Source organism: Sorex araneus, chromosome 2, assembly GCF_027595985.1.
Source record: "Sorex araneus isolate mSorAra2 chromosome 2, mSorAra2.pri, whole genome shotgun sequence".
Taxonomy (NCBI): domain Eukaryota; kingdom Metazoa; phylum Chordata; class Mammalia; order Eulipotyphla; family Soricidae; genus Sorex; species Sorex araneus.
In genome coordinates this window covers 265495065-265520221 of record NC_073303.1, presented here as the reverse complement: position 1 = coordinate 265520221, position 25157 = coordinate 265495065, and the positions used below count along the sequence as shown (strand labels likewise).

The following is a 25157-nucleotide window of genomic DNA, read 5'->3' as shown; positions in this document are numbered from 1 at the left end:
AGCGACCCTGCTCGGCCCTGAAAGAAGCCTGGCCGTCCCGAGCGACCCCTCCGGGACCAGCTGCCTTCACTTCTGTGAGGTGCCACGCGTGAGCCCGCAGCAGAAGGCACAGCTAACAGGCACCGGGGCTGAGCCCAGGGGTCAGGCCCTGCACAGACCAAACAGCGCCTGTCCATCGGCTCCAGATACGCAACCCGGGCCAGGAACCAAACCCCGGAGCCCGCGGGAACTGGAACCACAGACCTGGGGTGGCGCCTCACCCCCGACTGAGCTCTTGGCTCAAGGACCGTCACTGGCCGTGTTCTGCGGCCACTGCAGGAGTAGGGCGGGGCCTGGGCACAAATCTCGGTGACGTCCAAGTCGAAGGGAAGGATGCTGCCACCAACACAAGTGTCCATGTGTGACAGCGAGCCTCCTCCTGTCCTGGCTTCCCTCCTGCCTGCCTGTCTGTCTGTCTGTCTGTCTGCTGGCCGACTCCAGCCCCACAGACTCACCAGCTGAGCTGCCCAGCCCAGGCCCTGCAGTGCCCTGGCTCCGTCGGGGGCTGGCGCCGTTGCAGCAGGAGATGTAGGGGCCATCACTGGGCCCTAGCCGGGGTCTCGGGGAGCAGAGAACAGGGGCCCAAATCTCTCTGACCACTGGGGCAAAGACCCTCCTGGGGCCCTAGGGGGTCGCTCCCCACTCACTCCCCGCCCCTCGCAATGGCTGGGAAACACGTCCAGGCCACCAGCCACCAGCCCTGGTCTGGCTGCAGAGCAACTTCTCAAGGACTCTCAGGGCCGCTGACTCCTAAGAAACTCGGGGCGAGCCCCTTCCCTCCAGCCTCACCCTGGCTCCCGGCAAAGGGCAGGGGGTCATCGAAAGTAACTGCCCAGCCCCTGGAGGGCACCGTCCACCTCTCCCCGAGTCCAGCCCTAGAGGGCTCCATCCACTTTGCCTGCACGGCAGTTCATGAGGTCAGGAGGGCCCAGGAGGAATGGGGGCGGGAGGTGTGCGGAACGGGACAGCCCCCCCCCTCTCCCGCTGCCCCACAAACTTCCCAGCTGTGGGGCAGGGAACTGCAGGGGCCGCTGCGGGAGCCGCAGGAGCTGAGCCGGGGCCAGAAACCGGGCGAGCGGTGCGCGGTGCAGAGCCCCGCTGGCCAGTTCTCTGCAGCCGCTCCCAGCTCGAGGGGCTCCCTCCCCTCACTGCCCAGCCCGACCCCGCCCCCGGCCTCCCACCGCGCCCAGCCGGACACTCCTGCACCACCACACACTGCCCAGCCGGACACTCCTGCGCCACCACACACTGCCCAGCAGAACACACCTGCGCCACGTGCCCCGCGCACACTGCCCGCTGCCCGCACAGCACCCGCCAGAGCTCAGCCCGCACGCTGCCCGCCCGACACTGCCCAGCGCCCAGCGCCCAGCCGCACAGCGCCCATCCCGCCCGCATCCCGCCCGCGCCCACCGCACAGCGCCCATCCCGCGCGCTGCCCATCCCGCCCGCGCCCACCGCACAGCCCGCGCGCGCCCCGCCGCCCGCGCGCGCACCGATATTTCATGCCAGTCTGCTTGGCCGTGGACTCCTTGAGAGAAATGTGGTGCTGCGGGGTGAAGGTGCCCAGGCTGCGCGCGATGATGGCCACGGCCCGGAACTTGGCGCGGGCGGCGCTCACGGGGGCCGCGCCCTGCTTGCTCAGCAGCCGCTCCTCGCCATTGCGGCTCTTGAGGTTGTGCTCGGTGCAGGCGATGGAGACTTGCATCGTCCCGGGCCCCTGCCGAGCGCCTGCAGCCGCTCTGAGCCGCGGGCGCGCGGACGCGCGGGGACGGGGACGGCGCGGGGACGGCGCGGGGACGGGCGCGCGGACGGCGCGGGGACGGGGACGGGCGCGCGGACAGGGACAGGAACGGGCTGCGCGCCCCGCCCCGCCCCGCCCGCCCGCCCGCGCTGGGCCAGGGGCGCCGCAGAGCCGGCGCTCCACCCCCTCCACGGAGGGGCCCCCGAGCCCGCCAGGTGTGGCCCCCAAAGCAGTAACTCTGGCCGGGAGCCCCAAGGGGGAGGGCCACCGGGAAAGCGCAAGAGCGCGCGCTTCTGCCAAGTCCCGTTTCTACCCGGGGCTCTCCCACTGCAAAGCCCAAAGCAACACGACTTGTGGCTGCCCCGGGCCACAGAGGCGGGGCGCAAGGTGGCCCTCACCTGGGGAAGGGCAGCTCCTGGGAGCCACGGAGTGCGGCCTCGGGGCCAAGAGCCCGAGGTCTGCAGCCTCTTACCAGGGGCAAGGGGGGGCGGTGCTGGAGAGCCCCCAGGGCCCGCTAGTTCTGAAACCCTGTCCACGGAGCATTTGCCAGAGGTTAGTGGTGACCGTTAGGCAGGGGCCCGGACATCTGCCCAGTGACGGGCGTGAGGGCCGAGAGCGTGTTCTGGCTCCCCAGAGCTGTAGGAGCAGCTGCAGGCCCCCAGCCCCCGCAACCACCACAGTTCCAGGCAGCGTCGAGGGGCTGACCCGGAGTGGGGTGAGCCATGCCGTGGGGGTGAGTGGGCCCCTGCGGGACTGCGGCCCTCCCGTGCACCTGAGCGTCCACCCCGTGGGCACATCAGGACGCTCCTGGGGTGCACGCGGGTAGGCGGGGGACCGCCTCCTTCCAGCACAGCGCCGCTCGTGGGAGTCGGGCCGGCCCCATGGCTGTGAGAACGGTGGGCTGGCAGGAAGCAAATCGCCAGAGCTGGTTTTCTCCTGGGAAGCTGCTCGCCAGAGGGTCAGTGTGCATCGGGAAGGTCGGCAACGTGGAGAGGAAGTGGAGGTCCGGGAGGGGAGGCTCCGGGCGGGGGACGAGCGTGAGGAAGTGGCCGCAGTGGCTAGGGGCCAGCTGGGGCCACAGGGACCGAGGCCGGGCGGGGCTGGCAGGGGTTCAGCTGTGCGGTCCTTGCGGGGTGCCTGCGCTCAGCGCTCCGTGGGCGCTATAAATAACCGCGGGGAGGTGAGGAAGGAGGCGGAGCGGGGAGGAGGGCGAGGGGGAGGATGCCAAATTCTTGGGTAAACTTGATTCCTTCAAAGAAAGGAAGAGACGCTGTCACTCATCCGCAGCCAGCGAGGGGCAGCCTCGGAGAGCGGCCGGGAGAGCCGAGACCCGGCCCCGGGGCTCCGGGGAAGACCCTCTGCCTCGGGCCGCGCCTTCAGCTCCCCCGGGAGCCTCGCCGGTCGCCAGAGCAGCTGAGTCCGGACACTCGTGCCGGGGCTCCGGGCATCGAGCACAGAAAGTGGATCTGGAGAGTCCGGCTGCTTCCCGGGGCCGGGAGGCTCCTGAGCACACGTGCAGGTGGGGGTGGAGACGCAGGTGCAGGGGTGCCCAGGAGACTTGGCGGGGGCGGGGGGGCAGCAGGAGGAGATGCAACGATGCAGCTGCAGGTGACGCAGGTGCTGACCCGGAGGGAGATGAGCGGGTGACACGGGCGCCGACGGGCGCGGGGCAGACCACACGAGCACGTGCTGGTGCAGCGCAGCCACGCCCAGACGTAGGAGTCCCGGCAGGGCCCCCGCACAGCTCGGGGCCTGAGCAAGACGGGGGGCCAGGTCTAGGCGGAGGGGCTGCTCTGACAGATGGCGGCCAGCCGAGACGAGGTCACAGAGCCCGCAAGGACGCGCCGGGAGGGGACACGGCTGAGCCAGCCAGGCTGACCCAGCAGAAACAGTCCACTGGTCTCTGACTTCTCACCCCTAGGGAGAGCCTGGCAATGCTGGAGGGTGACCAGACGCCGTGGCCTGTGTCCTCCGCCCGAGGGAATGTCCGGCTGCTCCAGCGACACCAGCCCCCTTCCCCAAAGCCCCCACGAGCCCCAGAGACCCGAGCCCAGGGACAGTGGCCGCAGGCCCCGGAGTTTTACCTGGGCAGTGGACGGAGCCCCCAGGGCCCACGGTGACAGGGACAGAGGCCACAGCAGAGGCTGTCTCGGACCCCACAGTCCACTGCCTGAGCCCACAGAGGGTCCAGGGACGCAGAGGGGAGCGGGCACCTCGCAGCCACTGGGGTGGTCCCTGCAGTCCCCCCTGAATGGGCAGGACCCGAGTGCCTGGCGCTGCCCAGTGCTGGGAGCACGGCCTGCTCCGTCCCGGCCTGGGGGCAGGAGTACCAGGCCTTCCGGGGAGGAAGGGGTGCAGCAAGCTGGGGGGTGTTGGAGGTATCGGGGAAGCGCTGACTACCGCAGCCCTGGGGAGCGCAGAGCCCAGCCCCGCCTGCATCTCCACGCATCCTTGTGTCACTGCTCCTGTCCCCTGCACCAGCAGGCTCCTGCCATGGGGCCCACAGGGCTGGGGAGCGGCGGGAGGGTTCTCCACCGCCTCGGGGTTGAGTTTCAGCTTGGGCTCTTGGTGGTTCTGGAGCCAACCCCGCAGTGCAGGGCTTGGGGCCAGTGGGTGCTGGCGTGGCGGGTGCAAAGCCTCTCCCCCCCACCCGCAGCACCCCGCCCCTCAGGCCGGTTCCCCAGGACGCCCGCGCTGGGTCCGGCTGGGCTCATATCACCACCGGGCTGCCCGGATCTGGGCCAGATGCTCGGAACAAAGGAACACAGGCCAGGGCAGAGGCGCCTCCCGCACGCCTGTTCCTCGTGGTCGAGAGGCAGGGCAGGGTGTGACAGGCCGTCTGTCAGCAGGGCCAGACACGCGGCCCGCAGAGCGTCTCCGAGATCCCGGTAGTGGGAAGCCGCCGGGAAGAGGAGCCGGAGCCTCAGCTGCGGGCCAGAGCCCAGAGACGCTCGGCTGCCCGGGCGTCTGCCCTTCTGTCCCCGGGGAGCGTCCAGGGAGCCCCCGGGCAGGGGCCATGCAGATGTCCCCCCACGCCCCTGCACCGCCCCCACGGCAGCTGCACCCTCCGACCCGCCTCCCAAACCCCTGAAACACACGTGCAGCAGACATGCCAACACGCCCCATCGCCCCCCGGGGAGGGCAGCGTGGGAACGGGCAGGAGGACACAAGCGTCCACCTGCACCCGGCAGAGCTGAGGGCAGGCCCAGGCTGCAGACGGACCTTCCATCGCAGGCCCCAGCCAGGCGGCCTGAGGAAACGAGCCCAGAAAGCCTTCATGCACGCAGGGCAGGGCGTGCCAGCGCTGGTCTCCTGGGGCACGGGTCCATGGCCCCCCCAAAGAGTCCCGAGACCCCCAGGAATGAGCCCCAAGTACAGAGTCAGGAGTAACCCTGAGCACAGAGCCAGGAGTCAGCCCTGAGCACAGAGCCAGTAGTAAGCTCTGAGCACAGAGCCAGGAGTCATCCCTGAGCACAGAGTGGGAGTCAACTCTGAGCACAGAGCCGGGAGTCAGCCCTGAGCACAGAGCCAGGAGTGACCCCGAGCACCCCCGGGGGTGGTCATCCCGGTACGTAAGCGCCCCCAGCCATCAGAGAGATTTTCCTAGTGGACAAGGGAAAGCGCTTAACAGAAGCGACCAACGAAGAACGAGGAGCGAAGGGCAGATGTCGAGGGCAAGGCCACGTGGGGCAGTGGGGCAGACGTGCCAAGTGGCTTTGCCCAGGAATGTTCCAGGTGCCCCAATGCAGGGCAGGGTCACCGGGTTGGCGCTGGAACAGAGCCGGCCCTACGAACCTGTGGAGACGCCCGGGGGCTCGGCGTGGCGAGTGAAGGTGACTGCCCGGGCGCCTCGCCTTGGGGGGGTGACGCCGCACTGGCCGCCCTTGGACGGGTGCTCCGCAGCGGTGCTCGGCAGCCTCGGGGCGACCCCCTAGGGCTTCCAGGCCTTTTTCTTTCTCTTTTTCCTTCAGGTTTTTGGGCCACACTCAACGGTGCTCAGAAGTTACTCCTGACTGTACTCAGGAATCCCCCCCTGGTGGGACTCGGGGACCTTATGGGACGCCGGGGATCGAACCCGGGTCGGCTGGGAGCAAAGCAAGTGCCTCCCCGCTGTGCTATCGCTCCCGCCCAGAAGAGGCCACGCTCATAGAAATAAAGCAGCACGTCGCCGAGTCTGTGCTGAAGACAGGGACGTCTAAACAGCAGGACACACTGCCCACACCGAGACCCGCGGACTGCAGGGCGCGGCCTGGGGAAGGAGTGGCCGCCCCACACCGAGCGGGCTGGGGGAAGGGGAGTGGCGAGCGGGCTCTGGGAGCTGCCCTCCATCACAACGGAACAGCCGGCACGACTCCAAACCAGCCAGAGCCACAGGTGAGTCCAGCCAGACTCGGCACCTTCTGAGGGACCCGAGCGCCCCTCCCTCTCCTGTCACCCCTAATGTCTCCCAGACCCACATCAGCCGTATCACTGTCACTGTTGTCCCGTTGTTCATCGATTTGCTCGAGCGGGCACCTGTAACATCTCCATTGTGAGACTTGTTGTTATTGTTTCTGGCATATCGAATACACCACAGGGAGCTTGCCAGGCTCTGCCGTGCGGGCGAGATATTCTCGGGAGCTTGCCGGGCTCTCCGAGAGGGGCAGAGGAATCGAATCCGGGTAGGCCACGTGCAAAGCAAATGCCTTGCCTGCTGTGCTATCGCTCCAGACCATTTTAAATTAGAATGTTTAAAATTTGAAAGCTGACATACAAAAGTCTATAGTGTTACATAGTATAAGAACCAAACTGATTTCCAGTGTATATACAGCTATCCATTGATATGCTTATTTTGGTGTTACTAGAATAAACATCTATCTTAATAAAATGAACTCTATAAAGTTAACTTTGCTAGGGGCTGGAGCGATAGCACAGCGGGGAGGGCGTTTGCCTTGCACACAGCCGACCCAGGTTCGATTCCCAGCATCCCATATGGTCCCCTGAGCACCGCCAGGAGTAATTCCTGAGTGCAGAGCCGGGAGTAACCCCTGTGCAACGCCAGGTGTGACCCAAAAAGCAAAACAAAAAGTTAACTTTGCTAGTTCTGCTTCTTTTTTTTCTTTATAATAGTAAAAACTTTAATACCTAATGCCATTTTAGCATGATCTCACTCAATATCGCAAATTTGATTCAGCTAAGGATTTATAACTTAATTCTCTGATCTAAAAATAAAAGACCACTTTTGTATGTCACATAAGCCATATTTAAAATAATTGAAATCACACGAAAATGGTTTTTTTGGGATTTTTTTTTTTTTTTTGCTTTTTGCTTTTTTGGGTCATACCTGGCAACCCAGGTCAGCAGTGTGCAAGGCAAATGCCCTACGCGCTGTGCTATCGCTCCAGCCCCAAATCATATGAAAATGGTTTTCCAGAACAGTGGAATTAAATCAGAAATCAAACCTATGAAGAAATCCCCAAATAGTTTGAAATTCAACGATATTCTCTGACATAATAACTCACTCGAAAAGAAATAATGGGGGAAGGAGACTTAAAAACATTTTAATTGAATTGAAATGAAAGAAAACATCTTAAAATTAAGGGGGGTGCAGGGACAGTGCAGTGGGTAAGGTGCTTGCTTCCCTTGGCTGCAGTCGACTCCCGGCACCCCAGGTGCCCCCCTAGTCTGCCAGGAGTGACCCTGAGTCAGTGCCAGGAGCAAACTGTGAGCCACTGCCGGCCGTGGCCCAGAAACAAACAAAATGACAATTTTGTTTTCATTTTGGGAGGAACCAGAGATGTAGACAGTCCGGGGGTTATGGCACTTTGCAGCTGGGTTCAGTGCCCACCACTGCGTCTGGCCCACCACTGACCTAACCCCAGCACCGCCCCACCACAACCTCACAGCAGCGGACCTGGGTTCAATCCCCTGTACCCCAGATGGTCCCCTGAGGCCAGCAGGAGTGATCCCTGAGCACAGAGTTGGGAGTCAGCCCCGAGCACCACCAGGTGTGGCCCAAAAGCAGAACAAAGATTCTCAGCTGAGCTTTGTGATAATTGCCAAACTCTTCTAAGATTGTGGAAATACAAAAACAGTTTTGAGGGGCCAGAGCAATAGTCCAGCAGGTGTGGCAGCTGCGTTGCATGCGGCTGACCTGGGTTAGGTCCCCGGCATCCCATATGGTCCCCTGAGCACTGCCAGGAGGAATTCCTGAGTGCAGAGCCAGGAGTCACCCCTGAGCGTAGCCAGATGTGACCCAGACCCAAAAACTAAAACACAGTTTTGAAGAACAACAGAACTGGAGGAATGATATGCTTTAATTTCAGGATTTACTACCCGACTTCAGTAATGAGGAATGTGGGCCCAGCAAAGCCTCGGCATAGAGATTAATGGAAGGGAACAGAAAGTTCAGAAATAAAACCTCACATTACGTCAATTGAATTTCAATGATACTAAAACAATTCCACTGGGAAAAACATGCTGTGTTTCAGATTGGTACAACGGGGCATCCACAGACAAAATTTTAAAAAAATTAAAAAAGAAAACTGAAGCTGGAGCAATAGCACAGCGGGTAGGGCGTTTGCCTTGCACGCAGCCGACCCGGGTTCGATTCCCAGCATCCCATATGGTCCCTCGAGCACCGCCAGAAGTAATTCCTGAGTGCATGAGCCAGGAGTAACCCCTGTGCATCGCCGAGTGTGACCCAAAAAGAAAAAAAAAATTTAAAAGAAAACTTTTACTCAGATCCCCCAAATCTAATGGATCTTAAATATAATTTAAGACATGCAACCCGAAACATATGGAAGAAATATAGGACAGAGCTGCAAGTTTGGGTTTGCCAAAGGATAGCCAAAGCTGCATGACGATCAAGAGCGAGGCTGGCTTCCCAGAAACAAGCTCCCTGCTGGAGACAGGCAGCAGGATGCAAAGGGGCCCCAGGGGCTGACGGGAGCCCAGAGGGGTGCGGGGCACCCTGGGACGAGGGGCGACAGCGCCCAGGGCGCCAGACGTCGGACTGCACGCGGGGACCCCGGGAAAGCAGCTTCGCCTCCTTGCCGCCCCAGGACTCGCCAGGGTCACCGTCCAGAGCCCGAGTCCACCCACAGCCGCTCCCCAGGCTCCGAGCTGGGCCACCCCGGAGACCCCCTGAGCAATGGCTGGAGCAGGAGGGGCCACGTCCCTCGCTGTCCACTCCGTGTTGCGGTGGCCGGGGGCCCAGAAGCTTCCAGAGGTTTGGAAGCAGCGGTGCCAGGCCAGCCCCGGGCTCCGGTGGCTCCCACTCCTCCCTCCCTCGGGCAGGAGGGCATCAGAGGGGGCCTGGCCATGCCAGCCACGGCAGCTGCCCCTCGCCCACAGGCTCGGGTGGCTCAGGCCCGTGCCCTTCCGCGGGTGACACGACGACAGAGACAGGGTCCCCGGGGGGCTTGCAGCGGGCAGGGGCAGGCGCACCCCCAAACTGTCTGCAGCCACATGATCTACACGGACGCCGAGAATGGGCTCAGCAACGTCCCTTCCCGGCCGGCCCAGAAGCAGAGCAGCCAGCGGCTTGTCTGCGTGGAAGGCCCCAGGGCATAGCGCCTAGGGCTGTACCTCAGGGCAGGCGTCCCCCATCCAGCCGGGACCGGCTCCGGGAGCGGTCTGGATGAGCATGTGAGAGTGAATATGAGTGTGTCCGAGCGAGAGTAGGAGTGTAAGCGACTGGATGAGCTTGTGAGAGTGAATGAGTGTGTCAGAGCGAGAGTAGGAGTGTAAGCGACTGGATGAGCATGTGAGAGTGAATATGAGCGTGTCATTGTGAGAGGAGTGTAAAAACTGGATGAGCATGTGAGACCAGATGAGCGTGTCAGAGTGAGAGTACGAGTGTAAGTGACTGGAGGAGCGTGCGTGAGAGCAGATGAGCGTGTCAGTGTGAGAGTAGGAGTGTAAGCGACTGGATGAGCGTGTGAGAGTGAATATGAGTGTGTCAGAGTGAGAGTAGGAGTGTAAGTGACTGGATGAGCATGTGAGAGTGAATGACCGTGTCATTGTGAGAGTAGGAGTGTAAGCGACTGGATGAGCGTGTGAGAGTGAATATGAGTGTGTCAGAGTGAGAGTAGGAGTGTAAGTGACTGGATGAGCATGTGAGAGTGAATGACCGTGTCAGTGTGAGAGTAGGAGTGTAAGCGACTGGATGAGCGTGTGAGAGTGAATATGAGTGTGTCGGAGCGAGAGTAGGAGTGTAAGTGACTGGATGAGCATGTGAGAGTGAATGAGCGTGTCAGAGTGAGAGTAGGAGTGTAAGCAACTGGATGAGCGTGTGAGAGCAGATGAGCGTGTCAGAGAGTAGGAGTGTAAGTGGATGAGCGTGTGAATGAATGAGCGTGTCAGAGTAAGAGTAGGAGTGTAAGCGACTGGATGAGCGTGGGAGTGAATGAGCGTGTCAGTGTCTGAGTGTAAAGACCATAAGAGCGTGTGTGAGTGAGCGTCTGTGCTGGAGTGTCAGAGTGTGAGTGTTATCAGTGTAAGGGAGTTCATGAGTGTGAGACTGGGATGAGTGTTGGTGTGAGTGTGAGAGTGTGTGCGTGGCCGTCAGAGGAACTCTCTGGAACGCTGCCCTGGCCCCGTTTGTCCCGACTTCCCCGAGTTTCCTCCCTAAACTCCTGCTCCCAAAAGCCGATCCCCCTCCATTCTGACGCACAGCCCACCGCTTCCGGAACGCGGGACCCGTTGCTGTCCTTGCTGGGGCTCGGAATGTTGGAAGGACCCCTCTGAGCCCCTCTCCTGAAGTGGACCCTGCCCCTGCAGTGTCTGAGGGAACGCTCCCTCCCTCCCTACCTACAAGGGCATCTCCCACCATAGGACAAGGACATAAGAGTGTGGCTGTGTAAGAGTGTTGTGTGTGGGTGCGTATGAGCATGAGTGTAATGAAAGTGTGTGAGAGTGTTGTGTGTATGAGTGTGTGTATGAGTGTTATGAGCGTGTATGAGTGTGAGTGTTGTATGTGGGGGTGTTATGAGTGTGTATGTGTGAGTGTTGTATGTGGGGGTGCTATGAGCGTGTGTGAGTGTGAGTGTTGTGCATATCTGAGTGTTATGGGAATGTGAGTGTGTGAGTACTGTGTGTGGGTATATATGAGTGTTATGAGTGTGTGAGTGTTGTGCAAGGTGTGCATGAGCATGAGTGTATGAGTGTGTGTATGTGTGTGTGTGAGAGAGGGCATATGTGAGCAAGAGTGTGACATGTGTGCGCGTGCAGCCCTAGCGCTCACTCCCCCGACCCCTGCGGTCCTTCCCTGGGAGGCAGGACCTGGGACGCTCCTTCTCGCCACAATCCTGCGAGTCCAATAATCTTACCATCACCCTCCATCGGCTTTGCAACCAAAGCCGCTACTCTGGAAACTTTCATTTACTTTTGCCAAGAGGAAAAAAATCTGAATTTGGAGAGAAACTTTCCTCCTGCTCTTCCAGCAGGCCCCTAGGCACTGGGACCAAGGGTCCAATGCAGGAACCAGGAATGCAAGACCGCGGGTGGGCGAGGGACAGCTGCACGGGGGCTGTTCCAGCTCAGCTCAAAGCACCCTGAGCAGAAGGGGAGGAGTATCCAGCATGCCAGCACCACCATGCAGAGGAGAGGCTGGGGGAGTCCGCAAGGGGGAGTCCACGGGGGAAGTCCTGAAGGGGGGTGGGAGTCCTACAGGGAGAGCCCTGCAGGGGAGAGTTCTACAGGGGGAGTCCTATAGGGAGAGTCCTGTAGAGGAGGGTCCTACGGGGGGAGTCATGTAGAGGAGAGTCCTACGGGGGGAGTCCTGCAGGGGAGAGTCCTACAGGGAAGAGTCCTACAGGGGAGAGTCCTGCAGGAGACAGTCCTGCAGGGGAGAGTCCTACAGGGACAGTCCTGCAGGGGAGAGTCCTGCAGGGGAGAGTCCTACAGGGGAGAGTCCTGCAGGGAGAGTCCTACAGGGGAGAGTCCTACAGGGACAGTCCTGCAGGGGAGAATCCTGCAAGGGAGAGTCCTGCAGGGGAGAGTCCTGCAGGGAGAGTCCTGCAGGGAGAGTCCTACAGGGGAGGATCCTACAGGGGGAGTCCTATGGGGAGGGTCCTACAGGGGGAGTCCTACAGGGGGAGTCCTACAGGGAGAGTCCTGCAGGGGAGAGTCCTACAGGGACAGTCCTGCAGGGGAGAATCCTGCAAGGGAGAGTCCTGCAGGGGAGAGTCCTACAGGGAGAGTCCTGCAGGGAGAGTCCTGCAGGGGAGAGTCCTACAGAGACAGTCCTTCAGGGAGAGTTCTACAGGGGAGGATCCTACAGGGGGAGTCCTATGGGGAGGGTCCGCAGGGGGGAGTCCTGTAGAGGAAGTGCGCTGAGGCCCCCTGCAGAGACAGGACAGGGAAGGCTCTTGCCTCCACGCAGCTGACCCAGGTTCAGTCCTGGCCCCCACCGCATCCCTGAGTCCCACCAGGATTGGTCCCCAGGCGCAGAGCCAGTGTCGAGCCTTGGGCACTCCCGGGGTGGTCAAGCAGACCCTCACTGAGCCACGCTCCCGGTCGGGGTCAGGGCGGGGCAGGGTGCGGTGCCAGGAGCCGGTCTCACTGGCCGGGGGGCCGCTCTCCAGGGCACTGGTAACAAGCTGCCACCCTCTACCCGGGACCGTCACGGGGGCAGGGGACACAGCAGAGGTGCAACTGAGGCCACGGACCCACTCACGAGCAGGCGCCACCTCCCAGGGCCAGAGGCCGGGTCCCATGGGTGCTGCCCCCCAGGACCCGGCTTCAGGCCAGAGACAGGACAGCGGGAGGGCGCCGCCTTGCCTGTGGCCAGCCGCCTCGGTCCCCGGCTCCCGGACAGCCCCCAGACGCCCCGGAGCCACTGCTGGGTGCAGAGCCAGGAGGAGCCCCAGCCTCGCGGGCGTGACCGAAACCAGACTAACCAAGTGGAACCCAGGCGGCCGTCTGCTGAGCGCCCCCAGCCCCACTTCCTGCCTGACGCGCCTCGACTTCCCCGGCACAGAGGACAGTTGCGTCTCTCCATCTCCCGGCCGTGACTTCCTGCTGTGCCGAGAGAAAGTGACCGAGGCTGGGGTCCAGGGAGACCTTAAGGGCCATGAGCAGGGAGGGACCAAGGTCCCCGGCTGGCCGGGCTCTGGAGTCCCTTGTGGCCCGGCGCCCCCTGGTGGCCATGGCTCAGGGCAGCACTGGGCCCGCGGGACGGGGAGGCGGCCGAGGCCAAGTAACCCCCAGCAGCGAGCGCGTGGGGAGGGGATGGAAAGAAACCCCCGTGCTCGGGGCTCCTGCCTGTCCCGGAGCCCCCAGCCACGTCCAGCATGAGGGCACGGGCCCCTCCACGACACTCTGCCTCATGCAGTGGACACCGGGGCCTTCCCCCGGCCCCTCCGCCGGCATCCGGGCTCCCAGGGGCCCCGGGCTGGGGCTCGGGGACGGACTCTGGCCACGCGTGCAGGATCGGGGGGCCCTACTCCCAGCCCAGAGCCCTCCTCAGGGTGCAGCTCGCACCCGCCACTGTCGCTCGCAGGAGGCCGCCCGCCCTGCAGGCTTGTGAAGAGCAGCCCAAGCAACCAGGTGGGGGGTGGACCGTGACCGTGACCCCCCAACTCCCCAGGGGCTCCACCCTTCGCCCACTCCCCGGAGTACAGCGGGGACCCGAGGGCGGCCCGACAGCGTGGGCAGCAGGGTCAGAGGTTCCCGGCCTCGCCAGGGCCCCCACCCAGCCTCTCCCTCCCAACACCCCACAGGGCACCCCCCAGCACGGAGACCACCAGCAAGGCCTGGACCCCAGCACCACACAGGCTCCCGGGGTCACCGGGGCAGGAGGAAGCCCCGAGCGCCACCAGCTGCGACCCCCCAACAGAGGGAAGGAAACCGGACCCTGCTGGCCGTCCCTCCCACCCCGGCCTGCCTGCGGCCGTACCTGTAGACCATGCCCGTCCGGGCCCGCGTGGTGTCCCCCCACGAGATGCCGTGGCCACGCAGAAACTTCTCCAGGGACCTGTGGTCAGCGGCCGTGCCAGGGCCGCAGGCTGCCGGGGCCGGGGGCCGGGGGCCAGCCGCGGGGCGCCTGCCCTTGAGAGCCCCCTCGCCCAACCTGGGCAGCCCCCGCTTGGGGCTAGGGATCTCGGCGCAGGCCGGCTTGTACAGGTGCATGCTCGGTGCCCGCGCCGGCCGCGTCCCCCGTGTGTGTGCCCGGGCCAGCGGGCACCAGCCTGGGAAGGCGGCGAGGGCACTTTCCCACGCCCGCTATTTCGGGAAAAGGAAATATTTGGGTGGGAAGCGGGCCAGAGGCCGGGAGCACAGAGCCGGCCCGGGATGGCGCGTGGGAGCACAGAGACCCCCGGGAGGTGACCAGCGTGTCCTCAGACACACACGCCCCACGCCACACACAAGCAGAGCACCAGGGGCTGGGCCGCAGTCACAGCGCACGTGGACTCGGCAGGTTTGGGCACCGGTGCTGACCCTGGGGGAGCACAGGCCCCGGGGCCACAGAGAGCCAAACACCCCATGGCACGGGACCCGGGACCCGGGGCACCCCCGGCTCTGGTGAAACGCAGGAGAAGGGCAGGAGCAGGCGGGAGGGGTCTTCACCCGCACACCCAGGAGAACAGAGGGCAGCACCTGCCAGCCTTAAGGACGGGGCCGAAAGCTCCGGAGAAGCGGGTGGCCAGGCCGGGCTCGGGAAGGCGCTGGCAGACCCGGGCCCCACGTCAGCGAAGGCACTGCCTACCTCTGGGGTTGGGCAGTGGGGAGGGCCGCCGGGCCCTCAGGCCGCCCGAACATCTCCGGGCTGACCTGCACCCGGGGCCTGCGCTGACCCACCGGCCTCTTGGCCTAGTCAATGTTGGGGCCCGGGACCTCCCGAGCACGCCGCGACGCCCCTCCTCGAAAAGGCGCACACTTTTCGTCCTTAGTTCGTATTTCCCTGGGGGGCTGCACCTGCGGGTGTTCAGGGCCAACCCCCAGCTCTGTCTCAGGGCTCAAGCCTGGCTTGTTCCTGTGCAAGACACGCACCTTACTGGCCGCCCGTCTCCGCCCGAGAGCTCATCTCTAACCATCAACCAAGGCCCGCAGGCTGTTGGTGAATCCACGCAGCACCCTACCCGCATCACCCGCAGGTGAAAATAGAACAGCGCTCTCTGCTGGCTCCCCGCGCCAACTGCAGGTGAATAACAGGACAGCACCTTCCCTGCACCAGCTGCAAGTGATTAACAGAACAGCACCCTCTGCTGGCTCCTCGTGTCACCTGCAGGTGAATCACAGAGAACAGCGCCCTCTGCTTGCTCCCTGCACTACCTGCAGACAAATCACAGGGAACAGCACCTTCTGCTGGCTCCCTGTGCCAGCTGCAGGTGAATAACAACAGCAATCTCCCTGCACCAGTTGCGAGTGAATAACAGAACAGCACCCTCTTCTGGCTCCTTGTGCCACCTGCAGATGACTCACAGAGAACAGCGCCTTCTGCTGGCTCCCATGTCATCTGCAGGAGAATCACAGAGAACACGCCCTCTGCTGGCTCTCTGCCGCAGCTGCAGGTGAATAACAGAACAGCACCCTCCCTGCACCAGTTGCTAGTGAATAACAGAATGGCGCCCTCTGTTGGCTCCCTGTGCCACCTGCAGGTGAACCACAGAGAACAGCGCTCTCTGCTGGCTCCCATGTCAGCTGCAGATGAATAACAAAACAGCACCCTCTGGTGGTGGTTCCCAGCACTGCCACTTTCTCTGGGGGGCATTCAACCCAGAGAACCAACTTTCAACCCTAAAACAGTTGGGTTCTGGTTCACTATGCTGAACTCCCTAAAGATAATTCCAAAACAAATTTCCACTTGAAGTCACCTTCATCGGGTGCCACCACCCCAGTAGTTCAAATGCCAAATCAGGGGAGCCACAACCACAAATGACCTCCAGTTCCACCATACATGCTCATTCATCCGCATTGCTCCAGAGACTCATACATAAATCTCAAAAGAAATGAAAAAGAAGCAGTAAATCTCAGACCCGTGCATGGCTGGAAACATCGCAGGGGGTGGGTTAGCCCAGTGCCTGCCCAGAGCCCCCAGCAGTCGCTTGCTCCCACAATCCAAAATCTCCGCCATGTCCCTGGCTGAACCCCGTCTCAGGAAAGACCTCACCAAGAAATTAGCCTGCTGAAAATTCAGGTACGTGAGTTTTGTGACTGAAATCTCCAGGCTTTCTTGGAGCTGGAATGGGCCATCTTTCCTCACTTCCTATACTCCTTAGAGTCCCCGGCCGTCACCCCCACGGGCAACTCTGGAGCCACCATGTAAGCTCTTCCACTGGCCTTGCTTGAGATCCATAAATAAATATCAAAAGAGGTCAAAAGCCACAATAAATCTTGGAGGCTGGTTGGAATAATGAGCTCCGGGGGTCGTTTTCCTGCCCATCTGCTCCCCCCCCCCGGCCCCTGCACAAGAGGCCTCGTGGGCCCTACAGCCCCAGCTCCCACCCGTCCCGTCCAGGAGCACACTCAACAATCCGACACAAACACTCATGGGTTAAAGGATCCAGTCCTGCCATGTGGCCTCTGGAAGAACTGGGAGCCACCACCAGAGGGTGCTCAAGAGCCTGAGACGAGACAAAATGTTACAGAGAAAAGGCTAAACCCAGCCAGAGTGGACACCAGACTCCTACTCAGAGGGAAAGGCCCCAACCTTGGCCCAGTCACATCCTCCTGCAGGAGGATGTTTCACATTGTGCTGTGTGCCAAGTTCAGAGGCTTCCTCTGCTATTTAGACCCAGCTCAGGAATAGTTTTTAATCAAGTTCTCAGTTACACAGCACCCAGGGCACATGCCAGCCACTGCCTGGGACTGGCTCCAGACACAGACAGGGACCTGCTGAAACATGAGCCTCAGGGCTACAGGCACCAGCCCGTCAACCTAGGAGGAAAAGGCATCACACTCACCACCAGGAGGAAATAAAGTCACATAGCCCCAGAAGGAAGTGACGTCACAACACCCCCAGGAGGAAGTGATGTCACACTGGCTTCTGGGGGGCAGTGTCCCACATGTGTCCCTAGAGGGGTGCGGTGTCACAGTGGCCTCTGAAGGGAGAAGACATCACACTGCAGCTGGGGGCCTCAAACCTCACACAGCAGAGATGCCCCAGACCCTTCCTGCAGCCGCCCCCTCGGCGGACGTTCTGTTCTGTCTGATGGTGGTCTGGGCCCAGAGCGGTCTCGTCCTCATGTGCACAGAGGAGCTGGTAGCTCCCGCAGATTCCTGAGGCCCAGAGACCCACAGTTCCCGCCCAAGCCCCCTAGGACCTTTCGAACAGCACCTGAAGGTTCCCATTGGGTGCCCCACCTGCACCTGCTAACGATCTCTAAGGGATCCTGGACAGGCTGCAGGCCGGAGAGCTGGTCTGCACCCTTGGGACCCCCTGCCCCCACTGTGCTCAGCCTCCAGAGGAGGACCACGCCTCAGAGATATCGCGGTGTCCTGCTGCTGCAGCCACCCTGAGATCAGAACCCAGTCGGGGGCCTTGTCCTGAGGGACCGGTGTGCCCCCTCACAATCTTCATTCACAGGCCGGAGAGAGCACAGCAGAAAGGCCCAGCTCTATGCCTCACACCCCAGGGGTCCCCGGTGTTCCAGGAGTGACCCCTGCGCACAGGCCAGGAGGATGCCCTGAACAATCCCCCAAAAGGTCCTTTATTTGCAGCCACATCGTCGCAGGGATGGGCTGAGTGACCTGCCTGGCCACCCGTCAGGCCAGTGCTCTGAACCCCGTCCTGTGGCCATGCAGTTGAGGTGGCTGCGGTGGGGGCCTGAGCTCGTTCCTTCCACCTGCCTGTGCCTCGCGCAAAGCTCGTTCTCGGCTGTGGAACCACCACCGTGCAGGCCTGCAGGTCCGAGGCCCAAACATGGCACTGTGAACACGCCTTCCGGGCCACCCGTACAGAGGCAGGACGCTGGGCACGTGGGAAAGCCAAGCAGAGCCCACTCGTCGCCCCTCGACCGCCTCGACCCTCCACACGGACATGCGTGTCGGCCAGAGCCCAGGGTGAGGCCGCCCTGCCCCTGCACTGTGGGGATGAGACTCTCCCTGGAGTCACGCTCTGGGGCACTGAACTCTGTTCCCGCAGCTCTCGGGACAGTGGGCATGTGAGTGCCAGCCGGGGCTCCTCCCCGCACACAGCACTGTCCTCCTGGGTCCTCCCTCCGTGTCCGCTGGTGCGGGAAGAAGCACCTGCCCCAGAACACAGCCACGGAAGGCAGCACCTGCCCCAGAACGCAGCCACGGAAGGCAGCACCTGCCCCAGAACGAAGCCACGGAAGGCAGCACCTGCCCCAGAACGCAGCCACGGAAGGCAGCACCTGCCCCAGAACGCAGCCACGGAAGGCAGCACTCCCCCAGGAGTGCAGCCACGGAAGGCAGCCCCTCCCTGGAGCTCGGCCACGGAAGGCACCGCCCTTTCTTGAGCGGGGCCATGGAAGGCAACACTGGCCCTGGAGCACAGCCATGGAAAGCAGCTCCTATCCTAGAATGCTGCCACGGAAGGCGGCCCCCTCCCTGGATGGAGCACGGACACGGAAGGCAGCGCCTGCCCTGGAGCACAGCTGGGCACGTGTCTGTCCATCCTCGGTGGGTCTCTGTCCTGTGACCTGCCTGAGGGGTGGGAGGGGACACGCTCTGGTGGTTGCAAGTTGGTCATCCCAAGCTTCTGGGACTGCGGGCCACGGGTGAGAATCGGCATTGTGTGTGACACAGGGGCACAGTAGGGAGGTGAAGGTGAGGGCACACGGAGACACTGCGGGAAGGGGCCCCTGGGTGCACCCAGTCAGCCCCTTGCTCGGCACTGAGCCGCGGCGCGAGCCCCCAGCCATCACCCGCCATCTGCGCTGCCCCATCTCTGGGAACAGCCCCGACTCCCTCAGCCTCTCCCGGGGCCCAGGGGTGTCCTGAGCACCTCTGGGAGATTGTTGTTCAGGACCCGGTTTACACAGGAACTTCCCTGGCGAAACCCTCTTGGTTTTCCGAGAGTCCGAGCTTCTGTCCTGAGACTCTGCCTGTCGGTGCTTCGGGGAGTCGCCTCAGAGCCCCCGGGCGCCGCCCACCCACCGCCTTCCCGCGCTCACCTGTGCGGCATGCCGGTGGTGTGGGCTGTGCTCTGCTCGCTCGACAGCTCGTGCAGCCGCAGGTACCAGTTCATCTCGGCCTCCCGCACCAGCGCCAGCTGCCGTGCCCGCAGCTGGGCCTGGCTGGACGGGCCGCGGTCGCCGCCATCCTTCCCGCTCTCCGGGGCTTTCCGGGGGGGCCTGTCCTTGCCGCCCAGCGACAGCCCCGACTGCTTCCGGAGCTTGGGGTTCTCCTCGGGGATCTGGCCCCCGGCGGCCCCGGTGCGGGCAGCCAGCATCCTGGGGTGCAGGAGGTGCCCAGGCCCTGGGCCCGGAGCTGCGTCTCCGTCTGTGCCGGGAGGTGGGAGGGAGGCTCAGCTCCCGCCACGCCCCCTCGGGGCCAGGTGACACCGAGCCCGCGTGAAAGGGCCGCGAACATCCTGCGACGCCCCACCCCCACCCCGGCTGCAGGGACGCCTGGACGGACATGGGGGACTCACCTGTCCTGGGGCTGAGCTGGTGGGAGCAGCACCAGGGTGCGGAGGGCGCGGCCCGGCTGGCACAGGCAGACTCGTGACCCGCTGCCCCTTCTAAGCACCACGGTCAGGACCACCTGCACCCCCAGCGTGAGGGACCCCGACATGCCACACTGAGCGTCCCCCACCCTGCTGTCCTCAGGTGCATCGGGGATTCTGCCGGGGTCTGCACAGCGGCCCGGAACAGGGGCTCCACCCCCAGGCCCACTCCAGAGGGGTCTCCTGGGCCAGACATTGGGCCAGTGTCCTGGCCTGCCCTGTACACACATATATACACATACACATAGTCGCACATATATACACATTCACACATATACACACTTATACACAACAGTCACGCGTATACACATACACATAGTCACACATATATACACATTCACACATATACACACTCACATACACAACAGTCACACATATACACATTCACACACATACATACACAACAGTCACATATACACATATATGCACACAGTCACACATACGCACTCATACACACATACACATTCAAATATACAGTCACATACACTCAAACATTCCCTCATACACACACTCAAATATACTCATACACAGGCTCACATTCATAGAACTGTCACCCATTGCTCAATTGTCTCGAGCAGGCACCAGTAGTGTCTCCATTGTGAGACTTGTTGTCAGTGTTTTTGGCATATCAGATACACCACAGGGAGCTTGCCAGGCTCTGCTGTGTGGGCAAGATATTCTCGGTAGCTTGCCCAAGGGCTCTCCAAGAGGGACAGAGGAATCGAACCCGAGTCGGAAGCATACAAGGCAAACAATCTGCCCGCTGTGCTATCGCTCCAGCCCATTGTCTGTGTGTATGTGTCCAGTCAGACATATCCACATTCCCTCACACACATGCACGCATATCACACGCATATATACGCCCTGCACCCCCATACCCACACCACACACCCCTACACTCACACCCGCTCATTCCCTCACACGGCCCTCCCTCCTCCAGCTCCCCCCGCGGTGTTTCCTTCCCCTGGCCAGGGACACTGGCCTGGACTGTGAAATCTGTGTTTTGGGGAGGGGGGGCTGGGTCACTTCCACGGCCGAGCCGAGGCCTTCGGGCAGGGCTGTTCGAGGGGTGGGAAGACGACTCCTGCGGGAAGGTCGCCGGGGCCCCCAGGCGCTGGTGGCCGGCTCCGGGTGCCTGGCCACACGGGAGACCTCACTCGAGGGTGCTCTCGGCCACCTGGGGTTGAGTTGCCGACTCAGCAGAACTGTCGCCAGACGCGGCCGGGCATGACCCGCCAGGGCACTGTGATGCCGGCCGCCGGGGACATTAATATTCATCCCCGGTGAGGCACCATCGCTCTGTGGGGTTCGAACTTGCTGCTCGTGTTTCCTGTCCAAGTGTTTGCAGAAGAAAACGTCACATTGCGTCAGGCGGAAAACTCGTCACCCTTAAAGCCTCAGGGAGAACAGAAACGGGCCCGGGTCCCGTCGGGGGCTTCAGAAGTGACCGTGCGCCCGCTGTCCGCAGGGCCGGGGGAATTTCAGCCGAGTTACCCGATAGCGCCGGCAGCCCTGAAAGATTCAGGAGCTGGAAACCCGACACGGGCCTGCGCCTCCCCAGAGCTTGATCCGATGCAATCTCCCGGACTCAGAACCAGAGCGGCCGGCCAAGGGGCGGGGACAGGGCCCTGGGCGTCCCCAGAGCCCACCGGGCGCGATCCCTGAGCACCGAGGGCGGAGCCCAGAAACTAGCGAGAAAGAACACTTGTAGGGATTAAAATGCGACTTCTCACTCTCGGTGACCGGGAGACATTCTGACCTGGAACGCCCCGACCGGAGGGGCAGAACCGGTCTTCGCTGAGTGGCCGCCCGTGGATGGGGCTGGGCTGTGCAGGGTGGAGGGCACGGGTGGCCCGAGGGGCAGGAACCAGGCTGAGGGTTCTAAGTGCCTGGAACCATGTTGGGAACATGCATCCCCCCTTTCCTGGGAGGAGGCGGAGGCAGGGGGGGGCCCAGCTTGTCCCCGACCACTCAGGACAGACGAGCCTGTGGGCAGGGTCTGTGTGGTGCAGCCCAAGAGGCCAGAGCCTCACCCTCATCTCCGGCCCGCCCAGCCAGCGCCCCGAGACGCCCGACGCTGGGGGACTCCTGGGTCTGGGTGCCTGCGGCAGGGCAGGCAGGGGGCCGCAAGGGGCGTCTGGGCCCCACCCTGCAGCCTGTTCCCAGGGCCTGGGGGAGGCTGGGGTCGACGTCGGCAGGGAAGGCCCTCGGCAATGAAACTCGGTCAACAGAACTTCTGGAAGGAAAATCCTAAGGCTGACCCACCCTGTGGATACGGATAAGACCCTGAGGAGACTGGACCCCTCCCATGAAGGAAATTCCTCACATACCCTCGGACTTCTCCCTTAATCTGATTAACTTTAGCGCTCAGGCCGAAGAGAACCACCACACCAACCTCCCTAGCAACGGACTTTGACCTAGGAAGAAGCCCCCGCAGGGGCAGGCTGGAGAAACCCTGTAAATGCCCCTTGAGCAAGGGAAGGGCGCACGTGTGCTCCCGAGCCCGTGTGCTGCTTGCGCCCGAGTGGCCGAGCACACGTGCCACCCGCATCTCCCCCTTGAGATGGGGACTTTCACGCTTCCCTATATAGGCTGGGGTGTGTGGGGGGCTCTCCGCCTCGAGAAGCCCGAGTTCTCTCTCGAGCGCGTTGCTCGGTCTCTCTTACTCTCCACTCCCCCCTTTTCTCCTCCTTCCCTTCAAAACCCTCCAAGTAAAATCTCTCTGCTTCACTGCTTGTCCACTCCTTTCTGCGAGGCGAGACGAGAACCCAGTAACCCTGGTCCCAGGTGGCAGAGGCGGGTGGGGAGAAGGTGACCGTCTCTCTTCCCTGCTTCACATAAGCCACCGTGCGGCGCCCTCACATCAGGGTGGCCTGAGCCCGGGGCAGCAGAGGCCTCACGGGCCAGGGGAGAATCCAGCCTGAACAGAGATGCTGAGCACGCCAGAGGCTCCCTCGGGGGCCGAGTTTCCCAAGTTCGGAAGAGCCACGTCACGAGGCTGGAGCAGCAGCACTGGGGCCTGGCTTGCACACGGTCCACCCGGGTCCGATCCCCGTCATCATCCCGCAGAGTCCCCTGAGCACCGCCAGGAGTGACCCCCGAGTGCAGCGCCAGGGGGAACCCTGAGCACCGCTGGGCATGGTCCCCGAAGCCAAAAAGTCAAAAAGAAAAAAATGTTTTTAAAGCCCAAAACAAAAACCGGAAGAGCCAGGCCAGGAGTCAGGCCCACCTGGCCAGGCCCAGGACCGCAAGAGCCCGAGCTGGCGCGAGCGGCCTCTGGGGAGGGACCCGGGCACAGCCCCGGGCGCTGGGTGGGGAACCGTGCCCCCCCCCCCGCCCAGCACCTTTCCTCCACCAAGAACGTGTCACCACTTGTGCAACTAAAGCTCAGTTTCCTAAGACCTCGGGGACACGGGGACTATGGGGTGAAATTCGAATCATGACCTCAGCTCCTGGAGGCACAACGCAGAGCCGTCCCACTGGGACAGTCCAGAAGGCCACGGCAGCGACACAGCATGGAAGGTGCTTGCCTTGCACCAGGTGGGCCCGAGTTGAGTCCCTGCAGCCCATAGGGTCCCTCCCTCGAGTCTGCTGTGAGCCATGAGCACCGCCGGGTGGGAAGAAAGGGCAGCCCCCAGCCCCGGCCCCACCACTATTCTAAATAGATGCTTCCCAGTCCCGGACGCCCAGCCCGGGAAGGGGGATGCCACCCCTCTCTGGCTCCGCAGGGCTGTGTGGGTCGAGAGAGGTGGCTGATACGTGACCAAGAACACGCGAGGGAACCCGCTCGTGCAGCCTGAGCGCTCGGGGCCCGGCTGGTCAGGGGCCTGGGCAGGTGAGACCTCGGGCTTGATACACGCGCGGGTTTCCTTCCGCAGAGGCGTGGTGGGGGCCGTGCATGGGGCCGCCTGGCCTCGGTGTCCCCAGCCCCTCCGCCCGGAGCACACCTGCTCTTCCCAGGGCGGAGCCGGAGTCTCCACCCCCCGGCAGACGTGCCCCTCCCAGGCCTGCCTGGGTCCGGGCTGCAGGGGAGGGTGGGGCGGGACCCTCAGAGCCAGGGCGCCCGTGGCCGACCCCCCAACTCTGGGCTCCTCCTGCAGCTCCCTGAGCATGGCCGGGCACCAGCCCAGACTGAGCAAAACTTCTGCTTTGGCTGCTGTGAACACGCTCCTATCTCCAGCTCAGGCTCAGGGGTGGCCGACCCAACCGGGGGCTCCGCCTGACCCAGCGCGGTGACCCCTGAAGAGCCTTGAGCACTGGGGGCTGTGACTGAATCCAGGTATGAATCCCATGGAATCGTTTCATTCTCAAAGGAGCCGCCTATCTCTGGGACCAGGGCACTGGCGAGGGCTGAGTCAGGGCGGGCGATTCTGCCGGTCCTGGTCTTCACGCAAAATAGGCATTAAAAACATAAAAACGCGGGGCTGGAGCGGGTAGGGTGTTTGCCTTGCACGCGGCTGACCCGGGTTCAAATCCCAGCATCCCATACGGTCCCCTGAGCATCGCCAGGGTTAATTCCTAGTGCAGAACCAGGAGTAACCCCTGTGCATCGCCGGAAGTGACCCAAAAACAAAAAAAACAAAAACAAAACAAAAAAAACCCATAAAAATGCAGAGTGAAGGGAATACGGCCACTGTAGGCCGTGTGGAGGGGCCACGGCTGCTGAGGAACCTGGGCTGCACCGCGCGCGCACGCGCACACACACACACACTCCCCCTCAGCGCGCGCACACACGCTCACACTCACGTACTCACACACTTGCACTCACCACTCTTGTACTCACACTCCCACTCACTGCGCGCGCGTGCACACACACACACGCGCGTGCGTGCTGACTCTCCAGGCCGACTGAGCGATCCCTCTGGCCCTGAAATTAGAAATCCTTGTGTCTGACTTTCTGGGGGGGGCAGCTCATGATCCAACCTATGGCCACCTGGGGGCGACCCCCGCCCCCCAGTCCTGTCTCTGCTGCCCTCCAGCCGCTGGCTCCTGTCTGTTCCATTTGGCTGCAGCCCTGCTCACTGGGGCACGACCCGCCCCTTGGTCCCAGGCTCTCCCCACCGTGGCCCCCATGCCCGGCCCGTCACACCCCTGCCTCGGCAGATGGATCCGAGCGGCAGACCCCCAACCCTTCCCCCTGATCGCCCGAGTCACCCCAGGCCTGCCGCCTCCTGCCCAGGACCCACAGCGCGAACACTGCGTGCCCCTCCCCGTACCCAGCAGGCGGCCAGCAGACCCACCCTGGACATGCCCGGGTTCTCCTGAGCGGAAGGGACCTTCATTCTGAAGGCTTGGGAGCCTGAGCCTTGCTGCCCTGGCCGGACCTTCCCGAGCCCGCCCCCCTCCACTCTCCCGTAGCCCCCCGGGGTGTAAAAGGGCTCCTGGGATGGGAGACAGAGATGGCAGAGCCTCACGGCCCTCGGCTGGGTCTGTGGCACCAACTCTGCTTCTGACCCACTCAGATTCCCCACGTGACCCCTGTCCTGCCTCACCCCTTGTCCCGCCTCCCTGTCCCCTGGTACCAGGACCCCCGGGCCACGAGGGGCACACACCAGGGTGCAGCCCGCCGGGGAGGGCCAGGCGCTGCTGCTCACCAGTCAGAAATCGGGAACTGACGACCCCGTGACCTTTCAAGTATGTGTCCCCAAACGCCGCACCCCCCACCCATCCCCACCTCGTGCTGGGCGGCGTCCCAAGGCCACCTGCGGGGAACCGCACAGGGCTGGCGCTCTGCCCCTCACCCCCTCCCGGGTCCAGGCC

General features: G+C 62.8%; 1 protein-coding gene across 2 annotated transcripts in view; it reads right to left on the bottom strand.

Moving 5' to 3' along the window:
• KCNAB1 (potassium voltage-gated channel subfamily A regulatory beta subunit 1) overlaps positions 1-13916 on the bottom strand; it is a 56171-nt gene extending 42255 nt beyond the window's left edge. The window contains exon 1 of one of the 2 annotated variants that reach the window (XM_004602905.2): positions 13662-13916. In XM_004602905.2, the coding sequence (XP_004602962.1) occupies positions 13662-13894 (233 nt within the window). In that variant the 5' untranslated portion in view covers positions 13895-13916. Of the gene's footprint in view, positions 1-1532; positions 1832-13661 lie in introns of those variants that run through there. The other variant, XM_055127304.1, reaches the window with a different exon arrangement.
• Positions 13917-25157: the final 11241 nt, after the last annotated feature.